The sequence below is a fragment of the Muscardinus avellanarius genome, assembly GCF_963383645.1.
Source record: "Muscardinus avellanarius genome assembly, chromosome: 3".
Classification (NCBI taxonomy): domain Eukaryota; kingdom Metazoa; phylum Chordata; class Mammalia; order Rodentia; family Gliridae; genus Muscardinus; species Muscardinus avellanarius.
In genome coordinates, this window is record NC_137788.1 from 102,559,921 (window position 1) to 102,584,357 (window position 24,437).

Genomic DNA, 24,437 nt, shown 5'->3' on the forward strand with positions numbered 1-24,437 from the left:
TTAGAAGATATATAATTCTATTTTTAAGTTTTATAAATCACCTTGACCTACAAATCACTTTGAAGCCAAAGAATGGTCTTAACATTTAAAGCAAAGGCTAGTTGGATAAGAATGCTAACATTATGAGGAATCTTTTTTTCTCTTTCTTTTTTTTTGGTGGTACTGGGGATCAACCCAGAGGCCTTCTACCTCCAGGCTACACTCCCAGACCTATTTTATATTTTATTTGGACACAGGGTTCCTTAAGCCAGCTGAGGTTGGCTTCGAACTTGCATGATCCTCCTGTCTCAGCCTCCCAAGCCCAGGGATTACAAGCATGCGCCACCATGCCCGTCTATGAGGAATCTTTTATTTTCCTTATTTAACAACAATTACATTAATTTCAAGTAGATGTTTTTCATACCCTTGAAATATCATTTTTTTGTGAACTAACCCTAAACAAGACAATAGTTTATTATATAGGTACACTCAGTAGCATCTTTTAAAGTTAATGTTTCTGTTGACTTTCTGATTTTTTTTTTTTTTTTTTTTTTTTTTTTTTTTTTTTTTTTTTTGCGGGACCCAGGGGCATTCTACCTCTGAGCTACATCCCAGCCCTATTTTTTATTCTTTATTTTATTTGAAACAGGATCTCACTAAGTTGCAGAGAACCTCACTAAGTAGCTGAGGCTGGCCACGACCTGCGAGTCTCCTATCTTAGCCTCGCAAGTAATGGGATTACAAGCGTGTGCCACCACACCTGGCTGCCTTCTGATAATTCTACAGTCAGCTGCCTATGCAGTATATTGATACTTTTTGGTTTTTTTTGGTAGGTGGTATTGGAGATTGAACCCAGAGGCATTCTATCTCTGAACTATTTTGAAATAGGGTCTCCCTAAGCTGCCAAAGGTCTTGCTAGGTTGCTAAGGCTGGCGTTAATGGTATTAAACTCCTATCTCATCCTAAAAGCCTGCAGCCTAAATGGCATGCAGCACCACCTCTGGTGATACTTAAAAAAAAAAATACAGATTCTCCCAAATCACATGATAGAGGAAACCATAATATTTTGCCCCTTAGCATGCCACAACACCTGGCTAGTAAAGTTCTTTAGGTTTCTTGTGACAAAGAAGTCCCTAATACTGCTAAATCCAACATATTTTATTATTGTTTACCTTAAGGAATGTCAGCCCATATACTTAGTGATTAAGTTTTCATAATTGATATTCCATTGGTTCTTAAAATATTGTCTCCAGTTTCAAAAAAAGTAATGATTTTAATACTTGCTCATTTTATTTTTATTTATTTACTTACATATTTATTTGTGATACTTACTGGGATTGAACTTGTGGCCTTGTTCATACTTGACAAGAGTTCTATCACTGAGCTATACCCCTAACCCCTGACTGCATATTTTATTTAAAATTTTTTATTGTTTTTATTGTTGCATTGTAGTCATACATCTTAATGGAGTACAAGATTGGCAGAATGGTAGAGGCATAAATACACACACCACTCATTTAGTCGTCTCCCAATTTCCACCCCATTCCCTCCCCTCTTCCTCCTTCTCTTGTTTGGCTTAGTGATTGACTTTAATATGTTTGTGAATATACATCATGTATATTAGGGAATTTACCTCTTCCCCCCTGGTCCCCCTCAAGTCTTCTTATTTACTCATGTATGGTTTTTCCTTCTTTGTCTAGAGTTTTTTTTAATCTTTAAAAAAATTTTATTGGTGCATTGCATTCATATATCATATTGGGGTAAAAAACTTGTGTGTACATACATGTACAGATCACTGATTTAACCCCTACCCAATTCCCACCCCATTCCCTCCCCGTCCCTCTCTCCCTTGCTTGGCTTAGTGGTTGACTTCCATATGTTTAAGTACATTGTGTGTTTTAGAGATTTTCTTTCTTCCCCCCTCCTTTCTCCTCCTTTAGGTTGTCTTGTTTGCTCTTCAACTGACTAATCTCACTTAGCATAATGTCCTCCAGTTCCATCCATTTCCCTGAAAATGATGTAATTGAGTTTTTTTTAATGGCTGAGTAAAATTCCATTGTGTACATAATCCCACAGTTTTTTTTAATCCATTCATCTATTGATGGACATCTTGGCTGGTTCCATAGTTTGGCTATGGTGAATTGTGCAGCTATGAACATAGATACACATGCATTAGTTTGGTAGTTTGGTTTTGTTTATTTTGGGTAGATACCCAGAAGTGGTATTGCTGGATCAAATGATAGATTTGTTCCCATTCTTCTGAGGATTCTCCATACTGTTTTCCAAAGTGGTTGTACTAATTTGCAATCCCACCAACAATGTCTTAGAGTTCCCACTTCTCCACATCCTCGCCAGCATCTGTTGTTGTTTGTGTTTTGAATGATTGCCATTCTAGTTGGAGTTAGGTGAAATCTCAGGGTAGTTTTGATTTGCATCTCTCTGATTGCCAGTGATGTTGAGCATTTTTTCATGCATTTATTGGCCATTTGAATTTCTTCTTTTGTGAAGTGTCTGTTTAGTTCACTTGCCCATTTTTACATTGGGTGGTTTTCTTAGCTCTGAGTTTCTTGAGTTTTCTGTATATTCTAGATATTAGTCCTCTATGGAGGAACAGTTGGCAAAAATTTTCTCCCATTCTGTTGGCTCTCTGTTGAGGTTCTTGATAGTTTTCTTTACTGTACAGAAGCTCTTTCGTTTAATGCCATTTCATGTATTGACCCTCCTTTTAATTTCTTATGCCTTTGGGGCATTGTTGAGAAAGTTTTTACCTGTGCCTCTGTTTTTTTTGGTGGTACTGGGGTTCCTGGAAGCCCTTCTACTTCTAACCTTTATATGTTATTCCAAGTACAATGAAAAGTCATGGGGGTCAGAGGTAGGGAAATAAATATAGTAGTGTTGATCTGATTTGCATAATTTTTTTTATTTAAGCTATACTCCCAGTCCTATTTTAGTTTTTATTTGGAAACAAGGTCTCTAAATTGCTGAGAGCTTCACTAAGTTGCTGAGGCTGGCTTTGAACCTGTGATCCTCCTGTCTCTGCCTCACAGTAATGGGATGACAGATGTGTAAAACCACGCCCTACTTGATTTACGTTTTATGTCCCACTGGCTACAGTGTGTGGTGGGGACAGGAAGGAATCAAAACTGGATTCCAGAAGGCTGTTGTAGAATTCCAGATGAGTGGCATCAGTGGAATGGAGAGCAGTGCAGTGTTTTGGAGGTACAAGGACAGGAGTTACTAATGGGTTGGATCTAGGGGATAGAAGTGAACAGGGGAAATTGAGGAAGATTTGGGGATTGTTCGGCCAGTTCATAGCACTGTTATTTCCTAAGGGAAAACAATGATAGGAAAACATTAGGGTAGGGTGGAAGTTCCGAGTTCTGTTTTGGCTATCGAAATTGTAGGTTCTTATTTGAAACTTGCAAATATATCTGCAGTGTGTGTGTGTGTGTGTGTGTGTGTGTGTGTGTGTGTGTGTGTGTATGTGTGTGTGTGTGTATGTGTATATATATATATATATATATATATATATATATATATATATATGGAGAGAGGGAGAGAGAGAGAGAGAGAGAGAGAGTGTTTGATGTGTTTGGAGCTTGTTTAAGGTTAGGGATGAATCATGATATGAATTTGGAAACTTGTAGAATATAGATGGTGTTTTAAATCAGGGAACTAAATGAAATTGCCTTGGGTATTTGAAATATTCTCTGACTTATTAAAATGTCTATAATAATTTGGTTAGTAAAATATTCTGATTTCCTTTTCCAGTTTATAATTAAATAGTTTAAAAGTTTTCAGTTGCAGGGCATGGGGGTGCATGCTTGTAATCCCAGCATTCGGAAGGCTGAGGCCTGAGGATCGCGGTTCCCGGACAGGCTCAGCTTCTTAGTGAGGCTCTCTGCAACTCAGTGAGACCTGGTTTCCAAATAAAGAATAAAAATAGGGCAGGGGGTGTAGCTCAGAGGTCAAATGCCCCTGGGTTCCATCCCCAGACCTGAAAAAAAAAAAGTTTTCAGTTATTAACTTCTGTATATAAATGGGCATCTAACAGTTACATTTTGTTTTATTTTTCTTGTAGGCAAAGTCATTAATAAAGATTTGCGACATTACCTGAGTCTTCAGTTTCAGAAAGGATCAATTGACCACAAACTGCAGCAAGTGATCAGAGATAATCTTTACTTAAGAACCATTCCATGTAAGTATGTGACAAAATTTTAAAAAATGAGGCAGAAATATTCTTACTTAACTAATTAAACATCTAGAGATAATTTAGTAAAGTATCTCATATAAAATTGTAAAAGGTTTCCCATATGAAACTGAGTTGGGACAGAATGAAACAAAAATTGGATAAGAAAAACTTTTTTTTTTTTTTTTTTGCAGCACTGGGGATGGAACCCAGGGGTGTTGCACATCTGAGCTACACCCCCAGCCCTACTTTTTCAGTCTTTTTATATCTCAGTGAGTTGTGAAGAGTCTCACTAAGTAGCTGAGGCTTTCTGTGAACCACGATCCTCTGGTCTTAGCCTCCCAAATGCTGAGATTATAAGCGCGTACTACCATTCCTGGCAAGGAAAACATTTTTTAGAGAACTTAAGGGGTTTTATTTGTTTGCTTGTTTGTTTGTTTATTTATTGCAATACTGGGGATTGAACCCAGGGGCATTCTACCTTGGAGGGAGCTACACCCTCAGCTCTATTTCTTATGCCTCATTTTGAAACAAGGTTGCACGGAGTTGCAAAGGGCCTCACTTAAGTAGATGAGACTGGCTATGAACCTGCAGCCCTCCTATCTCAGTCTCCCAGGTACTAAGATTACAAACATGAGTCACCACATCTGACTTGGTTTTTAAAAGTAGTATAATTGGATGATTCTATACTGTGATTTTTCCAAAAAAGTGACTAGAATTTTAAAATTTACATTTAAAATTTAGGTATTTACATGTTAATTAGGTTTATTCCTGTAAGTTTCTGAAGCCTATTACAGCAAGACTTCTTAGCTCTCAATGTCTCATACATCAAGAATATTTTTATAGAACTAAATATTTTATTACTACATAACAAACTTTAGAATCTACCCTCTCCCCAATAAGGAGAAAAGGCAGAAAAGGGAGATGCATGCATTGCCTTTGTGGAAATCCATTTTGAATTCATATCTAGCTGTGGGTCTTAATGGTTTTCAGAGGATCCGATTATTGTTGTACTGGTGCTTTGGTTTTTTTTGTTTTTTGTAAACATAACAAGAATGCACATATGCTTAAGTTTTGGTTTTAGTGTAGCTCTGGGAAGAATAAAAGGCAAAAGTAAAAGCAGTAAACAGTCAAGGGTACTTATAATCATTCTTCTTTGCTTTCCTTTGCAATATATTTATAACTCCTTGTAGACACTAACTTTCATAATGGTTCTGGAACTCTTGATTTCTTTTTCTTATTGTTTAATACTGTGTCCAGTCTATCACCAGGGTTTTCTAATTATGCTTTTAAAATATCTATTCCTCTATATTTCCTTACTTTTTTATTTGGTACTAGGGATTGAACCCAGGGGCATTCTACCTTTGAGCTACACTCCCAGCCATTTTTATTTTTAATTTTGAAACAGGGTCTTGCTATATTGCTGGGTCAAATCTTCCTGCCTCAGCTCTCAAGTACTCGGATTACAGGTATGTGCCACCATGCTCAGCTTTTTCTTGCTTGGGCAATTTTTCTTTTTTGCCTTCTTCATTCTTAAAATACCAAGCGTGGCCACCTCCATGAGTTCATCTTCAAAGCACCTGTCTTATTCTTGTCTATCATTTGTCCTTTTTTTTTTTTTTTTGTGGTACTGGGGTTCCTGGAAGCCCTTCTACCTCCGGGCTACACTCCCAGACCTATTTTTACATTTTTTTTATTTGGAAACAGGGTCTCCTAAGCCAGCGCGTGCGGCTGGCTTCGAACCTGCGCGATCCTCCTGTCTCTGCCTCCCAAGCGCGGGGATTACAAGCGTGCGCCACCATGCCCGGCTATCATTTGTCCTTTAAAAACTCTCATTGGCTGCAAGGTAAAGTTCCAACTCTTTGGCATGGTATAAAATATTTTTCGTTCCAAATAACTTAGCTATGATTTCCTACCATATATTTACCCTGTGAGATTACAGAATTATACTTCTGCCTTCTTTTTAATTTGTGTGTGTTTACTTTATGCATCTTTGTTTACCTTATTTTGGTGGTGTATTGGGGATGGAACCCAGGTGCATTCTACCTCTGATCTGTTTTATTCTTTTTTTTTTTTAACCTTGAAACAGGATCTCACTAAGTTGCAGAGGGTTTTACAAGTTCTAGAATGGCTTTGAACCTGCAATTCTCCTGTCTCAGCCTCCCAAGTACTGGGATTACAAGCATGCGCCACTACACCCAGCTCTACTTTTTTGTTCTTGAAATTTCAGAATCTCATTTTTTAACAAATGGTTCTGGACTTTACTCTAGAGCCAATGTGAAACTCTTGTTTATTTATGTGATCATTAACTTCAGTTCTATTATGTTCTTCTCTTTTGCCATATGTAAGCCTTTTATATAACAAGCCTTCCACTATATATTCTATTTTATTTGATCTCTCTCTTTTTAGGAAGGTTTGCATTTTGTTCTAATAATTAACTTTATGCTTTTATACTCTTTGTACTCCTTCTTTCCTTTATTTTGTTTCTGTCCCTACCATGAGTAAACTTTATCTAGTCATCTTTTCTTCCTTCGGTCTCTATCATTTGTTCGAAACAATATATTTTTACTCTCCAGTAATCAGTAAGCTTATTCCTCTTTGTATATGTTTTCCTTATTCTTTCCTTGATTTTCGATAGCAGAGCTATCTACATTTGCAAAGCAAACAACTATTATATTACTCTGCTCTCTCCTTTATAATCGTCCTTTATTCATCATTTTGTGAGTGAATGCATACTTTTACCACCAATCCATATGTTGTTTCTTTAGTAATTGTGGTTATCTAAAGATTTTTTAGGAACAGTTCTCAGGAACATCTTAGCAGTTTTTCACTCTTAAACTTTGCTGTTTGTTTAGATATATATTAAATTTTTGGCCTTTCTTTCCTTGACTATCTTAAGCATATTAGTCAATATCTAATTATTTCTGGTATAAAGTATTACTCTAAAAAAAGTCTGATAGCAGTTTGCAATTTCTCTGGGTTCACGGCCAGCCTCCGCTATTTAGTGAGGCCCTCCACAACCTAGTGAGACCCTATTTTAAACTAAAGAATAAAAAATTGGGCTGAGGGCTGTAGCTCTTAGGTAGAATGTCCCTGGGTTTAATCTCCAGTACAAAAGAAAGAAAAAAAAGAAAGAAAGAGAAGGCTTAAAAATCTATTAAAGAAGTTGAATTTGTATTTTTTATCTTGCCTACAAAGAAAATATCAGACTCAAATTGTACAGTGTCTTAAATATTTAGGAAAGAAATATGCCAATTCTATATAAATTCTAGAAAATAGAGGAGAAAACATTTTCCAACACATTTTGTGATCTAAGCATTATTCTAATTTAAAATCCAGATGAAAACATTAACATCAAATGATATTAGACCAAAAATTTTATGAGCATAAACTTGAAAATGCTTAACAATATTCCAGCAAATAAATATATTAACAGTATATAAAAGGATAATATGCTATGACCAAGTGGTATTTGTCCCAGGAATACAATGCAATACTGTAGCAGACTAGAAAAGAAAAACCATAGGATACTCTCAATATATGGAGAAAATAACATGACAAACTTTGACTCTCATTCATGATAGAATTTTTCAGAAAACTAGTCAACCATTTATTATTCATTGCTTCTTGGCTTGTGATATGGAACATTTCTCTCCTGCCTTCTGGCACAATGTTAAACTTTGTCAGTAGAGGGCGTAGGGAGGATACTGGAGGAGGACAGGGTTTTGTTGTTTTGATTTGGGCTCCCTTTCCTTTCTGCCCCCTCCCCCTGGTTCCAGCCCTTTTCTTTTTGCTCCTGTCCTACAAAAAGGTACTCAGCAAGTTTTAGCAGTATCCCAGCAGTCAGTGTCCCAGTCTTAGGCTCTCAGTGTCACACCTGTAGAAGGCAGGTAGCCTCTCAGCAGTGAGTTCTGCAATACCCTGTAAGTACTGATGGCTTCATGAATTCCACAGTGTACCTGCTGACTTCCTAGCAGTGGCCTGGTGAGTTCTGTGGACACCAGCAGCCTCCCCAGATTCCAGGAACAGCTCCTACAAGGAGCTTTACATTAGGTATCTGGCAAGTCCAGCCAGTATTCCAGCTGGTTTTTTATTAAGTTCAAAACATTCCTTTAAGGCTGGAAATGTGGCTCAGTGGTAGAGCACTTGGCTGGCATGCAGGAGCCTCGAGTTTCATCTCCAGCATCACAAACAAACAAAACCCCTCTCCTTTGCCACCACCACAGGCAGCTCCCTGGTGAGTTGCTGTAGGTGCCCCAGGCAGTTAGCTCCCTGCCAACCAGCATTGACCTACCATCAATGAACCAGTTCAGTTACAGGATAACACAGCAAGTTTCTTTTCCCATTGGGCTGTTACCACACCCTCCTCAATAAGAACTGAATCCTAGACTTTGGGAAGGTTCTTCCCTCCAAGTTTGTACCTTACTTCGATATCCTCCCTCATCTCCAGGGTGGTATTCTGAGAGTTCTCTTTTATTCATAGTTAATTCTCTGTAAATAGTTAACAGTCCTTTAAACTTTCTCTGTTAGAATTACCATGTAATTTCTCTTTGTCTGGATCCTGACTGACACAGAAATGGTATTGAAAGTGATCACAGGAGACAAACCCTCCAAGAGAGACTGAGATTGGTTTTCAGTGTGTTCCTGGGCATGAGCCCAGTGCCCAGGTCCTTCCAAGGAGAAGTAGGATGCTCGTACTTCACCACAGGCTGTGGCATCTTGATGTAACCACAGTACCACTGTATCTGATTGTGAAGAGATGCTGGTAAACCCAAGTGAAGCTGAGAGCCTAAGTGACTACATACGTGTCTGTTATGGTGATAATGGTGGCTGCAGACACTGGCATGCTATGCATTCTCTTTGAGTGCATCACGTATTTACAGAAATAAGATCAAAATGACTTGTTATTTTTATGAACTAGTAAGATTTTAATAATGTTTTAAAATTATCACTACCTGATACAATTGATAATAGAAAATAGAAAACCTTAAAAGAAGGGAGCATTATCACAAAATAAATGCCAAATAAAAGCCATTTAAATTTTTGAGGTAATGACACACATATTTAGTACTAGAATTTCACTCCTAAAATGAAGTTTTACAACACACAGAGTATCAGTTGCATTATCTTGTCAGGTCTTGATTGATGGTGACTATATTCCAGGCCTAGAGAAGTTTCCTTGATTTTGCATTGACAGTCATCAAATTGTTATGAGGGTGTCCAAAAGCATCTTCACATTTGACTCTAAAATGTATGTTACATTATTCAATCTGGTTTTCTTTTTTTGCTGTTGTTGTTGGGTTTTTTTGTTTGTTTGTTTTTGATTTTGCGGGTCTGGGGGTGGAACCCAGGGGCATTCGACCTCCAAGCTACACCCCCTGCCCTATTTTTTATTCTTTATTTTGAAACTGGGTTTCACTGAGTTGCAGAGGACCTCACTAAGTAGCTGAGGCTGTCCGCAAACTGTGATCCTCCGGGTCTCAGCCTCTCAAATGCTGGGATTACAAGTGTGCGCCACCACACCCAGCTTTGTTTTCTTTTTTAATGATGAAAATATTTTGTCTTTTTCTTCTGGTTTTGCCTTGAAATCTATATTTACTTCAAATTTTAGATTACTTTCTGATTTCATGTTGGAGTGTTCTACATTTACTTGTCTTTGCATTTCTTCTGTTAAAGTATTTACAAAGCGCTGAAGCTTGTAGCAAATACTATAACAGTGGGAAATGCCAGAGAATATTATTGGATAGTAGTCAAATAACCTAACATTCAAATCTCCCAGCAAGGTTAACAGCATTACACAGAGTCATGTGTTGAAACTGCCAATTTAGGGCCTTATTTAGCCTCCAAAACCTGCTATTTCTTGAAACACCACTTGTAAGATTTTTATGAAGTATAATACACATATAATCTTACTAATGTTGTTTTTGTAACAAAGACCCACCATTAGCAGATAGGGCAGTGCACACATACTTAAAAGATGGGAACAGCTGCTGGTGAAACTGAGTAGACTGTGGCTGTTGCTCTCCCACGTGTTTCTGTCTGGTGCTTTGAAATGTCAGCCTGCATCACTGATTCCACTTCGCAGCATTGCCTACTCTTGCTTTCAGTTAATATGAGTCAGTTTCATTAAGCCAGTGAAATTCATTGGTAATTGCTAAGATTTAATTCTCACAGGTTAATTACAATACTTTTCCCCCTCATTTTCCCTATCAACTGATTTTTCTTAGTAGTTAGAAAAAGTAAGTTTCTCCAGGAAATTCCAGAAAGAAATTCCTATGTGGAAACACTAATGTAAACCAACCACAGCTCTTATATATTGCTGGTGGGAATACAAAGTGGTACATCTGCTTTGGAAAATAATTTGACATTTTCTTATAAAATTAAATATACATTTACCATATGACCCAGCTATTCCATTTCTAGATTATTAGTTAAACATAAATTTAAATATATGTCTACCCAAAGACTCAGGTTTATATTAGCTCTACTTATAAGAGCAAAAGTGCCCATCAATGATGAATTGATAATCAGAATTACACACTAACAAGCTGGATAATCTAGAAAAAATAAATTCTTATAAACATAAAACTGCCAACACTGAATCTTGAAAAATCTTGACAGACCTGTAACTATTGGACAGATTGAAGCAGCAATCAAAAACCTCCCCCAAAAGAGAAGCCCAGGACCTGCTGGTTTTAGTGGAAAATTCTCCCAAACATTTAACACCAGTTAATACCAGTCATTCTGAAACTTAAAAAATAGAAGAGGACGTTCACAGACTCATTCAAATTGATTACTATGATGCCAAAATAAGACAAAACAAGAAAACTACAAGTCAATATCCCTGATGAATATTGACCCCCAAATCTTAAAATACTATATGCACACCAAGCCAGGTGTGGTGGCGCACGCTTGTAATCCTCGCACTTGGGAGACTGAGACAGGAGGATTGCACAGGTTCAAAGCCAGCCTCAGCTACTTAGGCTCTCAACAACTTAGTGAGACTCTGTTTCCAAATAAAGTATAAAAAGATAGGTCTGGGAGTATAGCCCAGAGGTAGAAAAGCCCCTGGGTTCCACCCCCCAGTACCCCTCCCCACACACAAAATACTATGCACACCTCATTCAACATCACTTTAAGAGGATTATATATCATTATTAGGTTGGAGTTATGTCTGCAATTCAAGAATAGTTAACCATATATGAACCAAGCAATGTAAAATATACTTAAATATCTCAATTGATGCAGAAAAGGCATTAGAAAAAAATAATCCTCTTTTATGATTAAAAAAAAAACTCAGCAAAGTATAAATGGAAGCTACCGCAGCATAATGAAAGTTATGTATGAGCCAGGCCAGGTGTCATACACCTGTAATCCCAGTACTTGGGAGGGTGATACAGGAAGGATCACAGGTTCGAGGACAGCCTCAGCAACTTAGCAAGACTTGCAGCAAGATCCTGTTTCAAAACAAACAATAAAAAAGACTGGACGGGGTGGCTGGAGATAAAATACTTCTTTGTTCAGTGCCCAGTAAACACACACACACACACACACACACACACACACACACACACACTCTCTCTCTCTCTCTCTCTCTCTCTCTATATATATATATATATATATATATATATATATATATATATATATGAAAATTCCATTGCTAGCACCATACTCAACAGGGTTTTTTTTTTTTAATATTAGCCAAAAAGGTAAGGATGGCTTCTCTTGCCTCTACCATTCAACATAGCACTAGAAATTCTAATCAGAGTAATTAGACAAGAAAAAGAAAAGGCAACCTCGGAAAAGATTAAAATGATCTCTTTTCATAGATGACATGATCTCAAGTATAAAAAGAAATTGAACAACATGAATTTCAAAAGCATCATGCTAAGTTATATTGCCCAGACACAAGCAACTGCTGGAATTAAAGTTATATACTCCCCTCCTCCTCCTCCTCCTCTTCCTCCTCCTCCTCCTCCTCCTCCTCCTCCTCCTCCTCCTTCTTTTCTTTTTTCTTTTTTTTTTTTTTTTTGGTGATACTGGGGTTCCTGGAAGCCCTTCTACCTCTGGGCTACACTCCCAGACCTATTTTATATTTTTGAAACAGGGTCTCTTACACCAGCGCGGCTGGCTTCGAACCTGCGCGATCCTCCTGTCTCTGCCTCCCAAGCACCAGGATTACAAGCGTGCACCACCACGCCCGGCCTATACATATATTTTTATACAAGCATGCGTCACCACGCCCGGCCTTTATGTTGTTTTGAAACGGTTTCAACAGGTTGCTGAGCATCCTGCCAAATTGCTGAGGCTTTTCTCAAACTTGCAGTCTTCCTGACTTAGCCTCCCAAGTACTGGGGTTACAAGTGTGTGTCACACATGCAAAGCTTCTAGTATTTTTAATTAGGAATTTAACATGTCTATTAATATTTTAATTAGAATTTTTATTTTGTCAGTGTTCTGTTTACAAAGTTGCCATAGGTTTTGAAAGGTCAACTCTGACCCATTTTTATCCATGATCTCTGTTACTTTTGTGCATGATTGTTCAGTAAGCTTTGTTTCAAGAAATCACATTTCACAAAAATGCATCATATGCAACATGTTCATCTGACAGAGGACCATGGTACCTCATCAGTGCTAAAACAATTACTTCATATTTTAACACCTTGACGGTTGGGATTTTTTTGATCATAACTGCAAAGTTGTTTTTTTTTAATTTTTATTGATGCATTGTATTCATATATCTTAATGGGATACAAGATGATGAAGACATACATGCACGTGTCAACCAATTAGCCCTTACCCAGTTCCCACCCCATTCCCTTCCCCTCCCTTCTTCTCATGTTTGGCTTAGTGATTGATATTGATATGTTTGTTAAAGTCCATCATGTGCATTAGAGGTTTTCCCTCTAACCCCTCCCATCCCCTCAGTTAGGTTGGCTTATTTGCTCATCTATAGACTCTCCTTCATCTAGAGTCCCTCCTATGACCCACTTTCTCTCTAGCTTTCGCATATTAGGGAGAGCATCTGATTTCTTATTTTTTGTGACTAACTAATCTCACTTAGCACAATGTCCTCCAGTTCTCTCCATTTCCTCGTAAATTGTGTAATTGTGTTTTTCTTTATGGATGAGTAAAATTCCATTGTGTACATATCCCATAGTTTTGTAATCTATTCATTTGTTGATAGTTTTTTTTTTCTTTCACAGGGATAAAAAGTGCATTTTAGAAGCTGTTGGTTACTTATGATTTGATGATATACTACAAATCAAGATTTAAAAGATAGTCAATTCAATAGAAAGTGAAGGGAGATTTGTTTGTTTTTGTGGGTTTTTTTTGTTTGTTTGTTTGTTTAACTTTTTGGTGGTATTAGGGATTGAACCCAGGGGCATTCTACCTCTGAGCTGCACCCTCAGCCTTATTTTATCTTTTATTTTGAAACAGGGTCTCATTGAGTTGTGGAGGGCCTTTCTACATTGCAGAGGCTGGCCTTGAACCTCTGGTCCTCTTGTCTTAGCCTCCCAAGTACTGGGATTACAAAGTATGCTCCACAACGCCCAGCTTGTTAGAAAAGATTTGAACAGCCACTTTTAACAGAGGAAATCTATATGGCTAGTGTCAGTCCATTTTCTGTTGCTATCATAGAATCCCAGAGACTGGGTAGTTTATAAAGAAAAGATGTTTATTTTAACACATGGATCTGGATATCCAAAATCATGGCACTGGCATCTGCTTGGCTTCTGGTAAGGGGCTCATGGCAGCAATGCAAATGGTCATATGCACAAGAGATGTACACATGCCAGAAAAGCAAGGGAGATGTGGGCTCACTTTATAACAACCCTCTTCCATGATAACTAGCCCATATTACAGGAACAACACTAATCCCTTCATGAGGGGGAGCCCCCAGACCTAATTATTGTTAAGGGTTCCACCACTTTCAACACCATGAAATTTGAGACCAATCCTCAACATGAGTTGAGATGGAATGAGCCAAACCAAGTAGCCAGTGAATATATAAAAAGGATGGTTAATCTCATAATTTGCATGTTAAGTATTACAGTGAAGTAAGTGCCTTACACACTCAACACTGGCAAAAGTTTTCAAAACTAATAATAAGTGCCTTATGTTGACACAGGAGGATGGATATTGTCTAATTCCAGCCACATAAAGCTGCAAACAGGCAAAACTCAGCTGTGTTGCTTAGAAATGCATCACTTGGTTGATACAACCATAGAAAGGGCAGGAAATCATTGTCACAAATGTCAAGGCTGCTTTGGGGTTGGAAGGAACTAGAGGCTAAAGATCAGAGTAGGCAAGGAGACTTGAGGCCTGGCAGTGATCTGTTCCCCTACCGAGGTGGATTTACTTCGTATTCGTTGTTAAACTTTAAACATATACTTTATGTAATTTTCTTTGTAATTCAGAATAAAACAAAGGAAGAATGATGAGTTGTGTCACAGGTTCCTAGGTCAGGTAATGTGATGGCTGAGACTTGATCACCGAGTTCCGCAGAGTGGAGAGCGCTTGAACACAGCGGGTCATGTCAGGAAGTGTCTGAGGCGCTGACCTGATTGAATGTGCTTAGAACAAGAGGGAATTACTGCAGATGTGAATTTCTGTGTAGAGAAGAAGAACTGCAGTGGTAAATTACAGAGGGGATGTAGAAAACCTTACATAAGATATAAAGGTATCGGGAAAATACGAAATGATAAATGTCCTGGGATGATGAAGGGGAAGGAAAAGAACTTTGTATGTATGGGCTTATATAGATTTTTATGGTAGAAGTAGAAATTTATGATACTTTGTAAAGAGAATTAGCATTAATGCTGCTTTCTAAGTCGTGTGTGTGTGTGTGTATGTATGTATGTGTAGTGATCACATTTAACATTCATTCCTACTAATGGAAAGAATCACAAACATCATCATATTTAGCACCACTTTGCAGAACTCATAGAATGAATCCCAGAGAGAGTAAGTGCTTACTCCAAACTATACCATTAATAATGATCCCAGACTAAGATGAAGTGTCCCCGCTTCCTGGGTCAGAGCTCTTTTTATAGGATTATTCATAATATGGTTTGATCTTCAGTTGGGTTTTATATAGTCATTATTTTTTATAATAGAGCTTATTTGGATTATGTCTCAGCCTTTGCTGCATAACAAACCACCTTAAGCTACCATCTGTTACTTCTTGTGATTCCACAATTGGGTGGGCTCAACTAGGACCACTCATGTAGCCTCAGCCATTAGCAGCTCACCTGGGAATGGAGGGACTAAGGTCTCATTTATGTGCCTGGGACCTTGGGGATTTCCTTGCATGGTGATGGAAACATTCCAGGAGGGTGATTATTGAATTATAGACTCCTACACTTGTTCAATTGCATGTCCTCCGTTAAAGAAACCAAAGCATGTCATAAATCTGTCAAGGTTCAAGGGGTAAGGCAACAGGTGCCCTCTTAATGGGAGTAGGTATAAAATATTGTGGCCTTGTTTTTTCCATTTATCACAGATAACTATAAATTATAATTCTAACCATTGAATTGACTTTTTGTTTATTTATTTTGTACTATGGATTGAACTCAGGGGCATTCTACCTCTGAGCTACACTCCTAGCCCTTTTTACATTTATTTTGAAATGGGATCATGCTAAGTTACTGCACACTGGCCTCTAATCTATGATCTTCCTTTCTTAGCCTCTCAGGTACAGGAATTTCAGGCATGTGCTTCTACATCCAGTTATTTTTTATTTAATACAATAATCTATTTAAAAGCTATTGACTTAGGTAATCTAACACTGTAGTTTGATCAATATGTAAGAAAAAATGGAAAGTAAATATTATGCTAAGGAAAAAAGAAAGTTATATTTTCCATCCTTTGTATGCTCTGTTATAGGAAACAAATGAAAAGAATACTCATTTTTAGAAAAAGTTGGGTTACAAAATGAGGGAGAAATTCAGTGGAATCATTATTGCATAGACTATTGACTTAACCATTTTCTCAAATCAATACCATTTATTATGCATTACCATTTTTGTGGATGTTCATGTTACAGATTATAATAGAATGTTATGTAACTAAATTGGAGCAATTAAGAGTTTCCCATGAGTTAATTTATAATAATAAGACCAATATTGCTAGGCACTGCACAATTATATTTGTTTAAAATTTTAATTAACTCAACAGTTAAGTGTATTGAATACTTCTAAGATCCAGGCGTTAGCAGAGTTAAGAATAGAAAAGGAATAGGAAGGGTTCTAGGGATAGGATAGTGGCCTCACTTATTGGAGGTAAGTGCAATGTTAAAAGAATTAAAAACGTACATATTGTGGCCGAAGTCTGGGGGTGAGGCAGGAGAGGAGCTGAAGAGGGGGATCAGCAGCCACATCACAGAGAGCTCCTAAGAGCTGTTTCTGTGGGTGCTGGGTCATGGGAAATCTTTCAGGGGTGTGGGAAAAGGTTTTGTTAGTGTTGTTTTGCTTGTGATTGTCTTAGAAAAGGCTCTGGCCTGAGGTTTGTTGGGGTAGATAGCCAGGGAGAGGCCAAGGGTGGCCTGGGCTCCAACAGTACAGGCCACAGTTGGTGATATGAATGAGGTGATTGTGGGGAGGAAGGGAATGTCTAGAGGTATCTGGGAGATGAAATCAGCTGGCTATGGTGTGGAGGGAAGAGCGTGAGGTGCTGACTCAGCATAGGGAGGATGTGGAGGGACAGGTTTGGGAAGGCTTTTTTTGTTCAGAACTTGCTACCCTACCTCAGATTCAATTTCTGGTGGGAAACCTAGATCTTTGGGTTTATGTTTTAATATTGTGTAGTATTTGAAGCACTCTTCTTAGTATCAGTTCATTAAAGTGACTGATTGCTGGGTGTGGTGGCACACGCTTGTAATCCCCGCACTTGGGATTCGCACAGGTTCGAAGCCAGCCGCGCTGGCTTAAGAGACCCTGTTTCCAAAAATAAAAAAGTATTAAAAAAAAAAAAACTCACTGATTCTTGTTTAGCAAAATTTAGTCAAATGTAGCAGTGCTGCTATAACCTGAATGTATACTTTGGATTTGAAAGAAAGATTTTACTTCAGCATGAATTTCTTAATATATAGAAATTTAGCCATCTGTTGCTGTAGCCAGTCTTAGAAAACCTTTTTACTTACTCCATAGTTTTTTTTAACTACTTCAAGAGAATGATGGCTAAGAAGCATTATGTAAATACCATTCTTAAGGTTGCATTCATTATTTTTAAATACCTCCATAATTAATATTTGTCTAAGTTTTAAAATAAAGGGCATTAAAAGAACTTAAGCTGGGATGTGATAGAGCATGCTTGTAATCGGGTATTTGGAAGGCTGAGACAGGAGGATCAAAGGTTCACAGCCAGCCTCAGCTACTAAGTGAGTAGAACTTAGAACACAACTTAGAAATCAAATCAGCTCGCTTTGTTGTGGAGGGAGGTGCTGACTCTCAGCATAGGGAGCTGTTTCAAAAATAAAGAAATAAAAAAATAGGCTTGACAGGTGAGGGTAACTCTAAGGTAGAATGCCCTGGGTTCAATCCCCACTACTAGAAGAAGAAAAAAAAAGAACTTATAAAAATTTTTTGTTGTTGTCTTTCATGACTAGTAGGTAAAATGTGAGTTTACATTTATACTAGAGAAGAAAGACATACACAAGATAACTACTTAAAATGAAATCTGTCTTTCAAAATATATACATATATCAGAGCATCACATTGTATGCCGTAAGTATGTGACAATTTTTATTTATAAATTATACTTTGATAAAGTTTGAGTGGGGGAAATGAAGCCTCTTGGTAGATTTAGCTCTCCTTGCTGTGAAGTAGTAATAATTGAGGTTTAAAAGAAGTAACTGTTGTCTCTTGTGAAGTTAACCCTTCTTTGGCACTAAAATGATTTTTAAGGTTTTTGTAGTTTTGAATTTTATGGCTATTTTTAGGTTGTATTAAAGTATCTTTATTCATTCTGCATTTATTGTTCTACTTTTTACCTAATAATGTTAAGTTGCCTGAAACTAGTCATGTGTTCTCACTAAACAGAATTTTCTGTTACTCTGAGTATTTTATAAGTTTAAACGCACTTTACAATATATTCTTTCTTTTTCTTTTTTTCTTAGGCACTACAAGGGCCCCCAGGGATGGGGAAGTTCCAGGGGTGGACTATAATTTCATTTCTGTTGAGCAGTTCAAAGCACTGGAAGAGAGTGGCGCATTGTTAGAAAGTGGAACTTATGATGGTATGTCTCCCAATGTTAACAGCATTCAGAAAACAATCTCAATGACTGCAGATATTTCAGAAGGAACTTAATCAGTAAAATGCTTTTTTTTTTTTACAAAACTTCCTAGGAAAATATTTTTATTAGGAGATTTGTAATTTACTAGTTAAAATGGCATTAAATAAAAACCAAGAGTATTCCATCATTTTATAAAGTTGATTGTGAATAATATACTAAAATTCACACTGGCTAGTTTGCATATTTCATATCTTAACAACTAATAAATGTTGATTGCCATCTGTAGTTGGAATTTTAACATCTGTGTATTTTAAAAAACTATATATACCTTGACTATCTTGGAAAAAAAAATAAGTTGAGAGTTAAAAAAAAAACAATAGAAACAGAATAATTGGTCTTATTTGATTCCAGAAAGTATAAATCTGTATGTGTTGCTTTTTACTGAAAGGCTTATCTATGCCCTAGCACCCTAGACTTTTACATGATGCTTTATCATGCTATTATGATTCTTGTTTCACAAACTCTAAAAGAAGTGATCATGTCTTTCTTACTTGATGATAATACCTTCAGTGCCTAGGGATGATAACCCATAATCACCTAACTTTGAATTAAGTATATACACATATATGTTTGTTTTCTATTCAGAAAAGAAATTCTTAATAATTTCTCTCTGTAGCAGGACCACAAGCTCAAAACAATGGAGTCATCACTTACTTCCTCCTTTTTCTTGCATTTATTTCAGTCAGCTACCACATCTAGTAATTTCTTCCTTTATAGCTCTTCTTTTCACTTTCAGTACCTCATTCACATGTTCTGGACAAGCTCATGTCTGGGCTATTGCAGTTGATCTCTTGTTATTTTCTTCCTTCTGTCCAGTCCACCTGCCCATTGCTACCATGCTGGTCTTCCTCAAGTGCATTCCCGGATCATAGCACTCTTTTGTTCATAACCTGCAGTCATTTCCTTTTGCCTGCTAAGTTTTCCCTAACAACCCTTTCTGGTCTTAGTTCTCATGATTCATCTATCCATCCATCCATCCATCCATCCATCCATTCATCCACCATCAATCCATCCATCTATCCATCCATCCATTCATCCATCCATCCACCATCAATCCATCCATCTATCCATCCATCCATCCATCCATCCACCCATCATCCATCCATCCATCCATCCATCCATCCATCCATCCGACTAACAACCATTTGTGAAGTACCATTATGGGCCAAACACTATAAGAGAGCATAGGAATACTCTGTTAAATAAGATTGAAATGCTATTGCCTTAATGATATTACCTCTTACTGGGGAAGGCAGTCAAAAAGACAAAATAATTATAAATTAAGATGTCATGGAGGGAACAAAAACAAGAGATTTAAAAAATGATAGGAATGTCTTCTTTGGGTAAGATTGACAGAAGACTTTTCAAAGGAAAAGACAGCTACTTATTTGTTTTCACTTTTATGCAAATAGCCTCCCTCTTATAGTTAACCATTCTGATGTGCTTAATATGTATGTTTTTGTTTTTATGTGTTCTTGCAAAACATGTATTATGTCTTGTGTGTGTTCATTATTTACATGTAAACTATGTTCTATATATCATTCAGATTTTTATTGTTTTCCTTTGATACTATGTTTTTAGATGAATCCATGTTGCTCTACTATTTATATGTAATCCACTGAATTTAATTTCCGTATAGTATTCCATCACATTTGAAACCATCACATTTAACTTAATCATTCTCCTAATGATGGTCTTCCCTCAAACTGCCCATCAGTACAGGTAAAGGTACACTGAATATTCTCACACAGGGCTTTCTGTAAAAAACCTTTGTGAGAATATCTGTGGAATATTTGTCTAAGAGCACAATTGTTGACATATATATATATATATATATCAATCTCAGGAAGTAGTTTTGGCTAGCTCTCTGTTCTCTAGTCCCCACAGAAGTGCATGAGGGTTCCTATAGCAGCTATAGTCTGAGACACATATGTCTCAGAAGTATAATTATATAAAAAGTTGCAAAAGTAAATGTGCAGTATGTTTATGAAAAACATATAATATCATGAAAATACTTGAATCTTTTGATTAAAACAATAGTACTATCTTTCTATGTCCTAGATATGAGTAGTGTTTGGGAGAGTGACACAAACCAGCTTCAGAACAGTTAAGAGAGAAGGTGGGAAGGATGGGTCAGGAAATTAGGGCATTAATATATGTGACCATATATGTATGTATTTAAGGAGAAAAAAGGGAGATTTCAAAGAAATCTGGCAACAGTTATTATCTGGAGGATAAGTAAATAAGTATAAATATAAAAATATCAAATACATGAGACAGGCTTGGTGGCGCACACTTGTAATCCCCACGCTTGGGAGGCTGAGACAGGAGGATCGCACAGGTTTGTAGCCATCCTTTGCTACATAGTGAGGCTCTCAGCAACTTAGTGAGACCCTGTTTCCAAATAAAGTATAAAACAGGTCTGGGAGTATAGCCCAGAGGTAGAAAGCCCATGGGTTCCACCCCCAGTACCACACACACAAAAAATTCAAATACATGTAATTAAAATAGATATTTCAAATATGGTTCTGATATTATTACACATATAATTTTATATGCACTTAAAATATTTGATTGTTGGTAGTTCTGTTGTAAAAAGTGAGAAGTTTTTTTAGGAGAAACAGAAAGCTACAAAAGATTTTTTAAATTTCCTGTTGATAATTATAGTCAAGGTTTATAAACTTTGGAATTTTATACTTTGTTAAAGCTAAAATTTTAATATTTAGTTTTTACCAACAACTCAAAAATACATTTAATTTATAAATAATGCTGTTTACTTATTTATTTATTGGTACTACGTATTGAACCAAGGGCATTCTACCTCCCAATTATGCTTCCTAACCCCTTTTATTTTTATTTTGAACTGGGGTCTTGCTAAGTTGCTGAGGCTAGCCTCAAACCTTTAATCCTCCTGTGTGACCACACAGATTTGCCACTACACAGGTATGCTATTTTTTTTTAATATAAGTCCACTGATTATCTTTTTAAACAGAGAAACTACTAAAATTTATTATGAAGTTCTTAGATCTTCACAGTGATTCTGGATAGCAATTATAATGTCCAGTATATTATTTTTCTAGGTTTTTGCATTATTTTTTCTGCATTTTTCTAAGTTCCCCTTAAGAAAAGTAGAATTCTATAGTAATTACTAAGAATTCACAGTAAAATGTGTTTTTAGTAATATTACTATGATCTTTAGAAAAGGTGGACAAGCTTCTTCAATCATTATCAATTTAAGGTATATTATGTTATTTCTAAATTTCTCTCGGTGTTATATGGAACAACCTATGAATTTTTTTACCCTAGAAGAAAAAATTCACCTACCTCATAAATTTACCTTACGTGACTGAACATCTTAATTACCTCCTTAGAACCAAAGAACTTGATTGGAAGGTGTAATTTAATTTAAAAGGTCATGAGTATTTAACTTTCTAACCATATTTGTCTTTTTATAAAATTAGCATAATGTGATACAAGGTCAAAACTGGTAGGAATCACAGAGTGTTAATGTAGCTGGGTAACCTGGTGTGTGTGTGTGTGTGTGTGTGTGTGTGTGTGTGTGTGTGTGTGTGTCTGTCTGTCTGTCTGTCTGTCTGTCTGCCTGCCTGCCTGCCTGCCTGCCTGCCTGCCTGCCTGCCTGTCTCTGTCTGTCTGTTACTCATTTTACATTTTGTAGAGCAAGGAACCAACTAAGGGCCTACCACATGTTGGCCAAGCACTCTACCACTGAGGTTTACCCTAGCCCTAGGTAACCTTTGACCATTTTCTCATTGTGCATAGGTGTCCAGTAGGAACTATATATGTTGAAAAGATACTCAACTGTTTTCATTCTATTCTGCAATGTTTAATTGTAATCTCAAAAATCACTGATCCTTAAGGAAACAATTTAATTTCTTGCTTTCATGAAAATAAGCCAATATTGTTAGGTTAATAAGGTCTCTATTTAATAAATTGTCAGATAATATAATTAGAATGAACAGAAAAATTAAAAAATTAAATGAACATCCTACATTTTTATATAGGCTGGTTCTTAGCTTTATACTTTGCCCAGTAATCCCTCATTTTACCAAAATAGTTTATTATGTACTTTAGAACAAAATTATCTGAATTAATTTTACCTTTCTTTTACACCAGTTACTCTTATACTCATTATGCTAATATACTATATTAATTGCTTTTAAATTTAGAAATTAGGCCCTAATTTAGAACCCATGTAAAGCGAACTCTATAGGAATAATTTATCTACATACATAATCAACTTCCTGGCCTTAGTAGCATTAAAGTATTAGATAATTTGTGTTTAAGAAATATTGAGATAATAGTTTGTTTCCCTGTTTCTTTCCCCTCCTCTTCTTTTTTTTTTTTAAGACTTAAAGAAGTTTATTAGAAAGATAGAAATACAGAAAATAGAAAAACAGAAAATAGTTACAGTCCCATGCCAAAATGGCATGAGGGGGGAGGGTGGCCCTGGCCAACTCACCACTTCCTCCCTCTCTCTTCTAAGGAGCACTTTGGCCTTCTTTTAGCCAATGGTAGGCCTTAAAAAACTTGGCTATAAGGAATAGCGCAGAGGCATATACTAGGTCAGATTGTTCTCTCAATTCAGCATTAGTGATTTCAGCTCCTGCTATTTTGTACACTTTAGGAAATTTCTATGGTACTCCCAAGCCTCCGGCAGAACCCAGCCCTTTCCAGCCAGATCCAGTCGATCAGGTCCTCTTTGACAATGAGTTTGACACAGAATCTCAAAGAAAACGAACCACATCTGTCAGCAAGATGGAAAGAATGGACAGCTCTCTTCCTGAAGAGGAGGAAGATGAGGAGAAGGATGCTATTAATGGCAGTGGAAATGCAGGTTGGTAAACAGATGGACTTCTAGCTGGTGGTTCCAAGTTGACTTTACCATGACATCACTTTAGAAGTAGCAAAATCTTTATGAAACACTTGGAGAGAAGTGATGAGTCATGATGTCTTGAAAAGGCTGCATATAGAACAATGTGTATATCTGTAGACTGTCCTATAAACTGAAATTAGTTGTCCTAATTTTGATAAACCAATAACAAACTATCGGTAAAATAAACATGTTAGGGAATATGGCAATAAAGTGTAATTTTGAGATTTATCTCTGATCTGGAATGTGGGGGTGTTATTAGCCTAAATCCTACTTTACAGGATGAAACCAAAATATAGGTATTTTATAGCCTTCAACCTATAGTACATAGAATTTAAAATTTTGTTAGTAAAAATTATCAGAAAGGTTTAACAGTATTTTAAATTTAAATTCTGGATGCACTCCAAAGTATTTTTAGATATGACTCTTGTATTTTTTTACTTGTTTTCTTCGACTGTTTTATTACTTAGGAGTAAAGAATTTTCTCTTTTTGGATACTCCTAAAAAATTTAGTGAGCTGGGTATGGTGGTTCATCCTTGTAATCCTAGTACTTGGGAGGCCAAGACAGGAGATTCACATGTTCAAAGCCAGACACAGCAACTTAGCAAGGCTCTCAGCAACTTAGTGAGATCCTGTTTTCAAATTTAAAAAAGAGAAGGAAAAAAGGATAGGTCTGGTGGTAAGCCTGTAGGTAGAAGGCTCCTGGGTTCCATCCCCAGTACCCCTCGACATACACATATAAATTAGTGATTGCCTCAAGAGATTCTTATATTTTTAACTAAGAAACTAGAAACCATAAAATCACAGACAAACTTATTTTTATGATATTTATTCTAATAACATTCAAAGCACTACACTGTAAGCTTCATAGGGCTGCAAATTTTGCTTATTTTGATCATTATTATATTTCTTGCACTAAAACCAGTATGTTTTGGGCACATAGTGGGAACTAAAAAATACTGCACATGTCCCCAAATTTGTAGAACCATCTCCATATCAGTTTCCAAAAACACCTTGATCTTTTACTCCAGTAGTTATTAAAATTTGTTATATATACCATATTTGCCATTTTAATATATGC

General features: G+C 36.7%; 1 protein-coding gene across 2 annotated transcripts in view; it reads left to right on the forward strand.

Annotated features, from left to right (window-relative positions):
- Positions 1-24,437, forward strand: part of MAGI3 (membrane associated guanylate kinase, WW and PDZ domain containing 3) — a gene marked incomplete at both ends in the record, with an annotated part of 258,307 nt that overhangs the window by 153,968 nt on the left and 79,902 nt on the right. For both annotated transcript variants that reach the window (XM_080693205.1, XM_080693206.1), the window contains 3 exons: positions 4,061-4,177; positions 18,288-18,407; positions 23,110-23,319. In XM_080693205.1, coding sequence (XP_080549331.1) covers positions 4,061-4,177; positions 18,288-18,407; positions 23,110-23,319 — 447 coding nt within the window. The remainder of the gene's footprint in view (positions 1-4,060; positions 4,178-18,287; positions 18,408-23,109; positions 23,320-24,437) is intronic.